The 13,448-nt window shown below is 42.3% G+C and overlaps 1 protein-coding gene across 2 annotated transcripts in view; it reads right to left on the bottom strand.

Moving 5' to 3' along the window:
- ST6GAL1 (ST6 beta-galactoside alpha-2,6-sialyltransferase 1) overlaps positions 1-13,448 on the bottom strand; it is a 114,571-nt gene that overhangs the window by 23,595 nt on the left and 77,528 nt on the right. For both annotated transcript variants that reach the window (XM_084847043.1, XM_084847044.1), the window contains exons 3-4: positions 3,321-4,015; positions 2,385-2,482 (exon numbers count right to left, since the gene is read on the bottom strand). In XM_084847043.1, coding sequence (XP_084703169.1) covers positions 2,385-2,482; positions 3,321-3,963 — 741 coding nt within the window. In that variant the 5' untranslated portion in view covers positions 3,964-4,015. The remainder of the gene's footprint in view (positions 1-2,384; positions 2,483-3,320; positions 4,016-13,448) is intronic.

Here is a 13,448-nt window from a genome sequence, read left to right as displayed (position 1 = left end):
GCAATAAGAACAAGACATAGCCTTGTGAGGCATGAGGAGTGAAGACTGAGCTAGGGCACTTTTAAATGGTAAGGACTGTGAGCTTGTCCTGTTCACCTCTCAAGGCTTTTGTGCAATGTAGACACAGGGCAGTTTCCTGTGAACTAGCAAATGTGCTTATCCATTAACTCAGCCACCGCATTAATATGCTGTTCCCAGATACGTCTGACTATTTTTAGCTGGGTAGTACACACCAGCTAAAGCTAGAACTAGAACAACTTCAGATGCCTGTGTTCATTGCCTTTCTGGTCTCCCTCAGCAAGTCACTGAACTGCTACTGGATTTACTCATATTGTCCTATTCCACTGCGCCTAATAATCTGTTTGTTTTATTGGCTACTACTGAACTGTTTGGGTTTTGACTGCTTTGCTAATACCCACTTAACTGCCTCCATGGTCTGTTCTGGAAAAACTATCACACTGATTAATGGCTATCACAGTATGCCCACTGTGCAGCCTACATTTTTGTATCAAATAATTTTCACTTCAGCCTTAATTTAAAGCTCTCTCTCAGTCTTTCTAACAAATGTGACTTTTTCTGCCCCGCACCCCCACCCCATAAGTTAACAGGGGAATACTAGATGGGACCTTTTCCACAGGGAAGCTTTTAGTGCTGTGAATGTGAGATGCCTAAGGAAGGATTAATTTTCAGCTGCTCCATTGCCATCATATAGTTCTATGCAGAGGTCTTCACCTTTTCCTGCTGTTCCAATCAATCAAGCAGTTTGATGGGACAGCTGTACTGAACATAGGGGTCTCCTGGGTGATACTATGTATCCAAAGTGAACTGTGTGTACAGAGCACAGAAATGTAATGAGGTGTTTCTTCATAGCAGCAGATTTGCTGCAGATAACACGGATTCCTCTTTTGGCCAAATTTAGGTTTTGAAATTAACATTGTCAAAGGTTTTAATTATGACTTTAAATTATATTCCCAGTTAAAGGTAATCTGCATGGGCATGTGAAGCAAAATCCAGGCTGTGATATAAACATTATGAATGTTAAATGCTGTGTGTATCAGTATACATTATATTTTCCTTTTATCACTGTGAAGAGATATGGTTTTAAAACATCAGAAAATAGAGAAGGCATTGGTTTATTTACTTAAAAACTTCTCTTTTCCTACAACCTATACCCAGAATAGTGTACATGAACATAGGATGTCCACAATCTAGCTTTATATAGCAGTTATTAACTCTATTTCAAAATGGTCTAGCAGATAACTCAGAAATCCAGTTCAGAAACCTGCAAGCATTCTTTTCCAATTCCATCTGTTTCATATGGATGCATATGAACTGACTGGCTGAAATCCTACGCACACTTTCCTGGAGTAAGTCCCATTCCACACAGTGGGGATTACTTCCAAGTGAACATGCACAGCATCATGCTCCACTCCTCATGCTCCTGTGGCCCATCTCTGGGGGTATTCCTCACATTACTCTTGCAGCATGGGAGCCACTGCAGTACAGCTCTTTCCTGCAAAGTTTGGGTAAAGTCAGAAGTCCACAAGCCCGTAGAAGGAGACCACTGTGCAGCTTTAGCCAATGTCAGAGTTGCCTCTCCCATGGAGCTATTGCGGCATGGGAAGAGGTCTTGACAGGGGACCTTCCTTCCATATGGCCTGGGGCTTCTAGCATCTTTGCGGCACATGAAGATGCTGCACAACAGCTGCTGCTCCTAAGGTGTAAAGGGCATGTAATGTGGAAAGAGGCCGCATCAAATAGGCACCAACATAAAATCTTTGTAGTATGAGGTGCCCACATGTGGCCTCAGTCAGAAAGCGGCACAGTGAAAACCTCAGACAACTGCTTAGGTCAAATTAGACATGATGCTAGATGCATCATCAGAAAACACATCGGGATTGTTTTTCGTTTAACAATGGGGGTGGGGGGGGGGCTTTCACTGGTACTACAGACATGCTGCCTGGGAATGTTGGGAAGGGAGGTCAAACACATCTGGAGGGTACCAAGTTGGGGAAGGCTGCTATATAGCCTAAGTAGAACATTCTCTCTCCCTCCCCTCCCCCCTCCCTGCCCTTCCACTTTCAGGTGGAGTTTAAAAAAAAAAAAATCTGCTGTGTTCTTTTCTCAGTGAAAAGACACTTTTAAAGTGTTGCTATGCAGGGTCCAAGGCAGACCTTTTATGCTTTTGGCTCTGTTCTTGTCCAAAGGCAACACAGAGGGCTGACATCAGTGGCTCTACTAGGTTTTGCTCTATGCTTGCTTCCAAATCTTTGCAGGACAGAAGAGGCTGCATAACAAAAAGAGCTAAAGTAGCCCCTTGTTAAAGCCCTCAAAATACACCCTGGTCTACCATTGCTTAGCACAGCATCGACCAGCAGACTTACCTGGGAATTAACAAGGCGTATTGTGGTTTTCTTCCCTACGTCAGCCTCAAACCCACTCGTAGGGGCCCCATTAAACCGCAAAACTGCATCATGGCTGTCTGAAAGTGACAAAGAGGCAACATACGTGGTTAAAGGCACCTGACAGAGCAAAAATAAAAAAAACTTCAACGTCTCAAAAGTTTCCATTCTGAAGTCTTGAACAGAACTGTGCTGTTGCTTATCACAATCAAACTCACCACCATGAGTGTGAGAAATTTATAGCAACATAACCACACCTCAGTTAGCTTTACATGGGTCTGGTTTTACTGTATTAACTAATGTCAAAATAAACCATTGCTTATTATGATGTGACAAGCTCAGCCTCCCCTGGGCTCATGTGCTCCCTCCTCCCCTCTCCTACTCTGGTGCAGCTGCGAGGAGGCAATTGGAAGCCCCTACTTCTGTTTTAGATTAACTGGTTTGTTGGAACAAGCCAGCTTCAGACCCTGTGGTTTGCAGCTGGTTTGTTTCAAACAAACCATAGTAAAAGATTAACAACCGTTTGTTGGATTCAGATTATATGCCATGGTTGATCAAAAATGGAAGCAAATGCTTATGAATTCATACTTGTGGGTGCACCAGAGGAGATGTGTGTGTGTGTGTGTGTGTGTGGGGAGTGCTAGGCCCAACAGGAATGAGCATGGAGGAGGCTAGGCTCAGTTCTGATACAATAAACTATGGTTTATTATAACATCTGAACATACCCACTGCCTACGAGACAACTGCAGTCACTGAGCACCAGAGGGGATAAAAAAGGAAGAAAAGAAGAATTGTACCAGTAAATCCAATGAATTTGGGGTGAATTACCTTTTCCAGCTCCATAATATTAAAAGCCCCAAAGTCAAAGATTTTAATTGTACTTTGTTGCTTCTATTGTAATAGAATAAGAATGCAAACCTATTTCTGCCCCCAAATGGGATGATTTCATGGATCCTGCTGAGGTCACGACTGCGCACCGGCCCACCTGACCCAGTTCCAAGCTGATGTTTCTCCTTGGCAGGTATGCCTTCCATTCTGATGTACTGAAGGGGCCATCTGCTGTGGTTATCATGCTAAAGTTTAGTCGTTTTCGGAGCTGGCATAACACTTTCTCAGGGCTGGGTTTAGCAGCATACTTTGGTCCAGTGTACTTCACATGATATTTGTTCATATGCAGGTAGTTTTCCCTCGCCTTTTGCAATCTAGGATGGAGGCTTTTGGATGAACTGTCCTTGTTCCACACTTTGATGGAATGTGGCAATCTCTTCGATTTTGTCATTAAGTTACCTCCTGCCGGAGTTGTAAAGATATTAACTTTAACTTGGGATGCATTGGTGGGCAAAAGGACTTTTCCAGTACCATTGGCAATTTCATTCTGGACAGTTCCCTGTTTTAGAACTGCCCACCTCCACAGCTTCAGCTGTATGTGATCGGTTTGGCTTTCTGCTTTTAGAGAACTATAAAATCCTTTCTGCGTTTCCTTCCAAAAACAAATAGTCAGAACCAATACAAACGCCAGGAGGCCGTATATCAATTTTCTAAATAACTTGATATGAACCATAATGTATGATGCATCAGGGTTAGGAAGATCAACTTCAGGCTGGAAATTGGACCTGAAAAATAATCCATGAAAAATACTTTAAAAAAAAAAAGAAGGAAGAAAGGAGGAGGAAGAGAATTCAGCATGCACAACTATTTGGAATCACCAAAATCAGTAGTAAGATTGCTGTCCTTTAGACTTGCCTTCCGGGAGATGCTTTCCCCAAAGTGGCTCCCATATGGCTGTTGCTAGGAGCACAGTTAACAAAGGCTTTAGTGGGAGCTGGACTTCATCAGTGACTTGATCAACTGACTGATATATTACTACAGAGCTATTAATTGAGCTATTAATTAATACAGAGTGAGCCACATGTCCTCTTTTTATTCCTACAGCAATAGGTTGTGCCTCTTCCCCACGGTGAGATTTCTAAATGCTGCATTTATCTGGAACGTGTGCTTCTTAGAGCTAGAGCACACGCTATAGCTAGAAATGGTGTGATAATGTATCCCTGCTGTAGCCATCATGCATAGTACCAGCAATACAACACCTGCTAAAGGGAGATTCCACATCAGCCATCTCTTAGAAGAGACTGTTGTTGTGTTAAGTATTGAAACATTTATGTATATATTTATTTACAGTATTTTTATCCTGCTCCTTAGGCAAGAAGGTTCCCAAAGTTGTTCACATGCGGTAAAACTTGGCAGTTCCTGCCTGCAGGGTTACAATTTATAAACTAATGGGGCACAAGGAAAAAGGGATGGGAAGGGAAGAGGGGAAAAAATAAGTCATCTTTCAGCAGGGTTGGTGGAATGGCCCTGCTTCACTTCTCATCTCCTTCTGACCCTTTGGAAAAAGTGTTCCTTTTGCAAAGGCAAGTCGTTTTAGAATCAAAGGTTTATTTATAGATTAAAAGTTACTATGCATACAGGCTGCTCTGCAAGCCCAACTGACTAACCTATTTGTATTTGGAAACTGGCTTATATAAAGTGAGGCTCTTTGTTCATCTAGCCCAGTACTGTCTACTGTACCTGGCAGTGGTTATTACCTGGTCTTTTTCCAGTTATTACCTGGTCTTTTTAATTGGACATGCTGGGCACTGAGACTGGGACGTTTTCCATGCCTAAGCATGTGGTCTTTCACTGCACAATGGTCCTTCCCCTCACAGTCAGTGAGCTCCATTATTTAAAGTAGGGCTTGAGCCTCATTAAAGGAATGTTAATGGATGAATCATCAGATTTTTGTTTGATTAATCACTTCATTAAATTTGCACATTTAAAAAGATAGGCATATTCTTCCATTAAAGAGCAACAGAAAGGGCTAAAATAAAAGCGGTAGAGTACCTGTGTATATGGAGGTTGCATTGGAAAAATAATAGACATGTCTCACAGCATCGCACCAAGCATTCACTATCTATTGCATTCTGTTTCCAAAGAGGCAATCCAGGCGAAACATTCCTCCCCTGCCCCTCCCCCCACCACAATATACTTCAAAAGAAAAGGCAAGTGACATTGCTGGGTTGGGTAACTGTTCACACCTAAGCATGTGCAGTTTCTTTCCCTTAGCACTTGGTAAACACGATGCAATTCCAGATGCGTGTGGGCACTCTGCTTTTTCAGTGGGAAAGATAAGGAAATCTGAGAGGCAAGGCAACCTTAATTGTGGGGAAAGAAGAAGGGATAAGACAAGAAGCAGAAAACTGAGGCAGAAATCCAAAAAGGGGTGCATGGGAGGGAAGAAAAACATAAAATATGTCCACCTCCATTTCATTTATCCTGCCTTTCCATGTATTCTGTGCCCAAGGCGGTTAATGTCAATGCTAAAATTAAGATCAAAAGAGAGGTGTGTAAGCAATGAGAACATGCAAAATTAAGAGGGAAGAAGAAAACCGGCACAGAAGCAAGAAAAAGACAATATAGCCTGCAACATGCTGCATACCTCCCTGTGAGTAAGCTCCACTTAAATCAGTGGGATTTACATTCCAATAAACATGCTTAAGCTTGGTCTTTAGCTGCACACAAGAAGATGAGCACACACATCACTGAGAAAAACATTGGGGCTCTTCATATAACTCACTAACCCACACTCAGTGGTTGAGGGTGGGTTTTTGTTGAACCATGGGTTGTTTGTTGAACTGTAGGTTAGCATGTTGAACCCAGTACGTTTTCAGGATGGCTTGTTAACCACCTTGAGGAGCCCAACAACCATGGGTTCTCAAGGTGTCTTGTTTGAGAAAAATAAGCCACACTGCATACTCACCAGTGAATTAAAACAGGAGATACTTTGTTGTGAAGATTTTTACAGACATTTTCATGACCCCTTGAAGAAGGCCTTTAAAATTAAGAGGCCAAAATGCACTGGGTTTTCCAAAAGTAAAAACCTTTGCATCCTGAGACATTTCTCTCCGTTTGGGTTCTACTTTGGATGCTTACCAGCCTTTTGCACCCCTATGTTTAACTGAGCCACAGAAATCTGATTGATTCATAAATTGATTAGATGACTAACACTGTAGCCCTAATTTTTTTTAAAATACTTTTTATTCTATTTTTTAAGTTTATGAATGAAATACACAGTACCAACAACCTAATCAATAACTATAATTTCTAAACAATACAGTATTCTTAAGAGGACACAGCAATAATGAAAAAGAAAAAGAAAACAGAAGAAGGAGAGAGAGGGGAAAAAAAGAGGAAAAAATATAAAGAATTATTTTTTAAAATTTAATTTAAACTCCATTACATAAAAACTTCAAATCCCATTCTGCTTAAAAATTATATCTAATAATTGACAATATTATGATTCAATACAACATATATAATCAACCTAACATTTCAATATCATATCATCAGTCTTATAGCAAGGAAAGGAAAGGAAAGGAAAGGAAAGGTTCCCCCTGTGCAAGCACCAAGTCATTGCTGACTCCTAGAGGGATGCCACTTTTGCTGGTGTTTTCATGGTGGACTATAGCGGGGTGGTTTGCCATTGCCTTCCCCAGTTGTGACTACCTTTCCCCCAGCAAGCTGGGTACTCATTTTACCAACCTCGGAAGGATGGAAGGCTGAGTCGACCTCATTTCCAGTAACCATATATTGCCCTTCAGCTAACATATAGTAATAAAGCTTAACTTAACCAACCAAAAATCTTACTAACCAATAATAATAATAATAATAATAATAATAGAGATTTAAGAGTTTACATAATAATAATAACAAATCACTAGTAACATTTATATTATATAATAAGCTTAAAATCAACCGCACAACAATCACTAATATATTTTGTAGTAGATACATAAATGAGTGTACACATTGTACTGTATATCATATCCATTTTAAAAAGATTTTAAAAAAAGAGAAAAGGAAAGAAAAAAAAAGAAAAAAGAGCTCTGACCTAACCTGTATCTTCCAGACTAAACATAACCAGTTAGCAAAACATGTTTGTAGATTCCAGTTCATGGTGCTGAAACAGACATCTCATGCAATTTTCCATTTAGCCACGCCTCTGACATTTCATGATTTAGGAACTTCTTCATCTGGCCTTCAGAAAAGATGCAAAATGCTGCAGGATATTTTAAATGATATTGTAAATTCATTTGTTTTGCCATATTTTTCGCCTTAGTAAATTGCCTTTTTTCAGTGATTTCTTTGATGTAATCCGGAAATAGCATAACTTTATCTTGTTTCCAAAAAAGGTTTCCAGCCTCTCTTGTTAAATGCAGGATATAATTTTTTGTGGAGATTCTTGCAAATTGGGCTATAATCGTATAACCAGTCCCTTTGGCATTTGACACACAGAATGCCTGCTCAATATCCGATGAATAATCAGATGCCACAGGGAGTATCTCATGCAGGAACCTATCTACAAAAGTAGACAGATTTACATCAGTAGGTAAATATTTAATCCCAATAATACGTACATTTGCCCTGTGTGCTGACGCCTCCAGTTGAGAAATTCTGACAGAAAAATCACTGAAAAAAGCTTGTGACGTAGTTTCATTCCCTGCCAGTCAATCTTGCAACTTGTTAACCTTCACCTCCATTTTTTCCCAAGAGGTGTTAATTAAATCCACAGCCCCTTGCAGGACAGTAATGGAATTTTGGATGGTATCCAGCCTCTTCGGCTGCTCCGCAAATTGCAAGGACAAAGTTTCTATCAGAGCAAGTAACTCCTCTGTATCTCCACTTCTCACAGCTTTTGCCAAAGGGGTGTGGGCGGGGGGAGATCCTTTTTTTCATCTTACAGTAGTCATCCTTCTCTTCAAACAGATCTTGCAGGTCCTCCAATATTCTTGATATTTCTTATTCCATTCCTCAGATGTTGTTGGTGTTTCTTAATCCATAAATTACAATGGAGCATGTCAGCCCTAGTTTCTCCTAATTAATTAGGAGGTTCACACAGCTTTGAGCAATGGTTATGCTCTGGCAGACTAGCCCCGGAGTTCAGCCCCCCCGCTATCATGCCAAGAGAGTTGTTCTTCCAAAACCTTATCCAGAGCTGCTCCTGCCACCGCTTTTCATTCCAGGGGTAAGATAAAAAGGTTTTTCAAACCTTTTAAAAAGCTGTTTGAGCTAGTGTCCCTCGGAGACTCCGCGGGATGCTGCAAGGGCGACATTGGCTCCGACCGAAACACTGCAGCCCTAATTTAAAGACCAGGGAAGGCTGTAGCTCAGCAGGAAGCAAAAGTAAGACACCTGTCTGAAACCCTACAGAAGTGCTGCTGGTCAGTGTAGACAATACTGAGCTAAATGGACCAGTGATCTGATTCACTATCAAGCAGCTTCCTAAAGATATTATTTATTTATTTATTCATTTATTCATTACATTTATATCCTGCCTTTTTTCCTCCTTAAGGAACCCAAGGCAGCATACATAGCCCTCCTCCTCCTCCATTTTACCCTCACAACAACAACCCTGTGAGGTGGGTTGGGCTGAGAGTCTGTGACTGGCCCAAAGTCACCCAGCGAGCTTCCATGGCCGAGTGGGGACTAGAACCTGGATTTCCTGACTCCCAGTCCAGCACTCTAACCACTACACCACACTGGCACACTTAAAATATATTTAATTTGTTTTTATATATTTTAAAAGCATATATCTCACCTGTTCCCCTAAAAAGGAACTCAAGGAACAAATAAGATCGACAACATTTAAAACAAGCTTAAAAACCTTTATCAATAAACTATAATAATAAACGTATGAAGACAGCAACTCAGTGTAAGGGCTAAAAACACCTATGCTTTAAAAACTGTTAATCAAATTCCTTTTTAAAGAGCCATGCTTTTACATACTGCCTATAACAGTACAGTGTTGGATAGGGATGTACGAAAATCACTTACCTTTCGGGGATTATGCTAATAGTTGGGGGGGGAGGCGTTCCGTCCTTCCCCCCGGAATCCTTGCCGGGGGGGAGGCGCTCCGTTCCTCCTGGCAAATCCTGCAATGCAAATCCTGGCCGGCCGGCTCCGCTCCGCAGGGATTCTGCGGAGCTGCCGGCCGGCTCCGCCAGCGGCCGGACATCCAGCCACTGGCTAGCAGAGACGCAAATGGCGGCGGCCATAGCCACCGCTGTTTGTGTCCCTGCAGTCAGCCGTGATAGGCTACATAAATGTTTATGTAGCCTATCACGGCTGATTTAAAAGAAAAACACACACGCGCGTACACAAATGGCGGCGCCCATGGGCGCCGCCATTTGTGTTCCTTATTTTGGCACGTCTTAGTCTACGTAAACATTTACGTAGACTAAGACGGCGAAAATAAGGGGAACGCAAATAGCATAGCGTCTACGCTATTTGCGTTCTCCTTATTTTCGCCGTTTTAGTCTACGTAAATGTTTACGTAGACTAAGACGTGCCAAAATAAGGAATGCAAATGGCGGCGCCCATGGGTGCCGCCATTTGCATACGTGTTTTTTTCTTTTAAATCAGCACGTTTTTTTTTTTTTAAACTGGAAATGGCAGCAGCAGCAGCCGGTCGGAAGACTGGCTGCCGCTGCTGCCGCCGCTACCGCACCGCCGCCGGAGCCGCCGCCGCCACCGCCAGGAAGATCCGCCCAAGGTAAGTCCCGTCCCGGGGGGGGCGGGGGGCAGACCGTTCCGCCACTGATTTCGGGGGGCCGAATGCGCTGGCATTCGGCCTCCCCGAGATCCATGGCAGAATTCTCTGACATCCCTAGTGTTGGAGCCTGTCAAATCTCTGTTGGTAGAGCATTCCACAAGGTGGGTGCGACTACCAAGAAGGCTGTAGACCAGGGGTGCAAAAAGTGCCACCCCCCCAGCTGTGTCTGGTGGCTTTCCAACATCTGCTGCTGCCAAAAAAAGAAAAAGAGAGAGGGAAAAGGACTCATTCTATAGACTGTCCTAGGAAGTCGTGCTTGAAGGTTCCTGCCTGCTTCCTAGGACACTCCAGGGATGCTCTAAGAATGAGGGTTCTATGGTAGGAACCTCAGAACCCATTCCAAGAGGGTTATTTCCTTTTCTTTTTCATTGGTGGTGGAGGGAAGGGTTAAAGCTGTGAGTAGGTGTGTGTAAGTGTGAGTGAAGGGAAATGACTGTGAGTCAGTGAGTCACGGATGTATATGTGAGTGGGGATAGTTTGTGTGTGTGGGAGAGGCATAAGGATACTCCGGTTCTTGACAGATTTCTCCCAAGGAAATGCATCACAAGTTCTCAACCCTGTCTTAAAATGAAGGTTTTTAAAAAATATATAAGAATATATACAAGACAGGCACAGTGTGACTGAGTGGTATGGGCGAGGCGTGTGTGCATGTGGGTATGCGCATGTGCAGCCCTACTGCCCCAGCACATGCCCCCCAAAGGTTGGGCAACCCTGCTCTAGACTTTGTCCACCTAATTTCATGGCGCTCGAAGATCTGAAGCAGTGCCCCAGATGATGACTGGACCATGCAGGCAGGAACATATGAGATACTGTTATCATAATTAAGCAAGGTGGCTTAGTGGTTAAGACGCTGAATTGCAGACCGGAAGGTCGGCAGGACAGCAGTTCGAGACCCGAGTGCCGCGCGACAGAGTGAGCTCCCGTCTTCAGTCCCAGCTCCTGCCAACATAGCAGTTCGAAAGCAAGAAATTGCAAGTAGATAAATAGGCACCGCTCCGGCAGGAAAGGCAACAGCGTTCCGTCCACCTCGGTGTTCAGTCATGCCGGCCACATGACCACGGAAGCGTCTTCGAACAGCGCTGGCTCTTCGGCTTAGAAATGGAGATGAGCACCACCCCCTAGAGTCGGACACGACTGGCTGGGGACACCGTTACCTTTTAAGACAGCTTCCAGTAGTGTACACATCTGCTCTGTTTCTTACTGGGGAGGAGATGCACATGTCTCTACTTCAAATGTGATCCTGGAAGCATAAGAGAGGCGCACTGTTCACCTGCATATTCTCTGTTAGCACTTCCTTGTCAGGTGTGAAGCCACCCAGAAACAGATGCTTCTTAATAGATACAAATATGACAGATGTCTTCACATTTCCTTTCCCATCTCATAAAACATAATGTTCTTTGATGACATGGTATGCCATGCAAATCCTTGCTCTCCTCTCCTTTTAATATTATTATTCTTGGTCGCTTCTAATATTTGAGGCAGGTGACATCACTAACCAAAACAGAGCTGATGTTGCCTGGATGAGTCGCTTCCTGTGCTTGCCTTGGATCATAACTACTATTTTAAAAAGGGAACATGTTTATAAAAAGCGGTGGAAAAGGTGATTTCATAAGACGCCAGAGGTGTCTGAAGGTAACTGCACAGCAACCTCAGTGAGATCATAGGAAATCTCTACAGATCTGCAACTGGGGCAGACAGAGCTCATAATGGCTTTTTTAAACTGTTGGAAGTGAATGGAAACCCTCCTTCAGGGACTGGCTTTTAAAGCCTTTTGGAGTCATCAGAAGATATTTAGGGTTGAACGCACCTTACGCAAACAGAGCAAAACAAGAAAGAGACAACCCCGTGCTCTGCACATGTATCAACTCCATCTGTTCATCTGATATGAAAAGGCACATTATTTAACCAAAAGAGAGCCCTGTGGTACCTAAAGACTAACTATTCTACTGGTGCATATGCTGTCATGGACTGGAACAGTGGTTCCCAACTTTGAGTCCCCAGATATTGTTAGACTACAATTCTCATCATCCCCAACCCCTGGCTCTCTGTAAGGATTGATGTTGAATTTGCTGATCATATCGAGCTTTGTTGTAGGTGTTATGACAACCTGCAGCTTCAGAGGCTAATGGGGAGACCTGTTTCAAACACTCTTTGAACTGTGTGATGTATTTTAAATAACCCTCTGCTTAGGTTCCATTAGGAGAGACTCCAAACACAAGTCTATAGGAAGGCGAGCCTCTCATTCCCCAATAGTATGGGGAAAATCCTGTGGCATAATTTCTTGTACAATTGTATGCATGCACAAGGTAACTGATGTGATAACTCCATTTTTCTTTTCTGGTGGATTGTAACACACCAAGCATATTAAGTTAACTACTGTTGAACCTCTCAGGTTGAGGATCCTCTTGTGAATAGCAGCGTATCTCTCTGCTAAGGAAGACCTGTCATGTGCCATTTATTTATTTATTTATTTATTTAATTTCTATACCACCCAATAGCTGAAGCTCTCTGGGTGGTTCACAAAAATTAAAACCAAACAGCACACAATAAAACAATACAAAATATATAAAACGTTAAAACCACAGTAAACAATACAACCAGAATAAAACCAGAATAAAACCTAGCAGCAGTGCAGGGATTTAAAATACAGATTTAAAACAGCAAAGCTAAAAGTCTAAAGAGCTAAAATGCCTGGGAAAATTTATTACTGAATCTCTAGAACCCAAAGCAAAACCTGGTCATGCTTAGAAACCAGCTAGGCCTTCCACTCCATTTGGCATGAACCATTTTTGTGACCATTTGGTGAAATATTAGCTTGAAACTGCCAGAAGTCTGTATACCTAAGGAAGCCGTCACAAAGATCTGCATGGTTCCTAGAGAAAGACTGCATTGTAAGAAGTCACATTTACAGAGAAGATGCTGAAGATATGACACATACAAAAAATCCCCTACAAATTGAGATTAATGGACTGCCGTATCTGTACTTTATCTGTAGCTAAATACATGTAAGGAAAAAACTTCGTAAGATGTTTAACGGAATGTAGTAGAAATAGTTCTTTTGTTCTCTAATGGAGGAAATTTTACTGAATGTAAAGCCAGCTAAAATGGGCATCCACAAAAGTCATCTCATGATTTAATACTGCAATATTTGCAAGCAGAACTGGTATCTGTAGACGTCTGACCTATAACTTAGTGCCTGCAAAACAAACATCCAACAAAATATTTGCATAGATGATTATTTGATGTCTTCACTGTCTGGCCTGTGTCCACAATGTCTTTTGCTTACATGGTTGTGAACAATTTTCTAGCTGAGAACAATTTACTCTGTTCTTTGCTGATAAAGTTGCTCAGATTGAGCTTGAGATGGCTAAAAAAGAGAAAAAAGTATCAACTGAGGA

Source organism: Heloderma suspectum, chromosome 3 (genome assembly GCF_057233095.1).
Source record: "Heloderma suspectum isolate Gila_16-S chromosome 3, 16-S_ref, whole genome shotgun sequence".
Taxonomy (NCBI): Eukaryota; Metazoa; Chordata; class Lepidosauria; order Squamata; family Helodermatidae; genus Heloderma; species Heloderma suspectum.
This window is presented reverse-complemented; position numbering and strand designations above follow the sequence as displayed.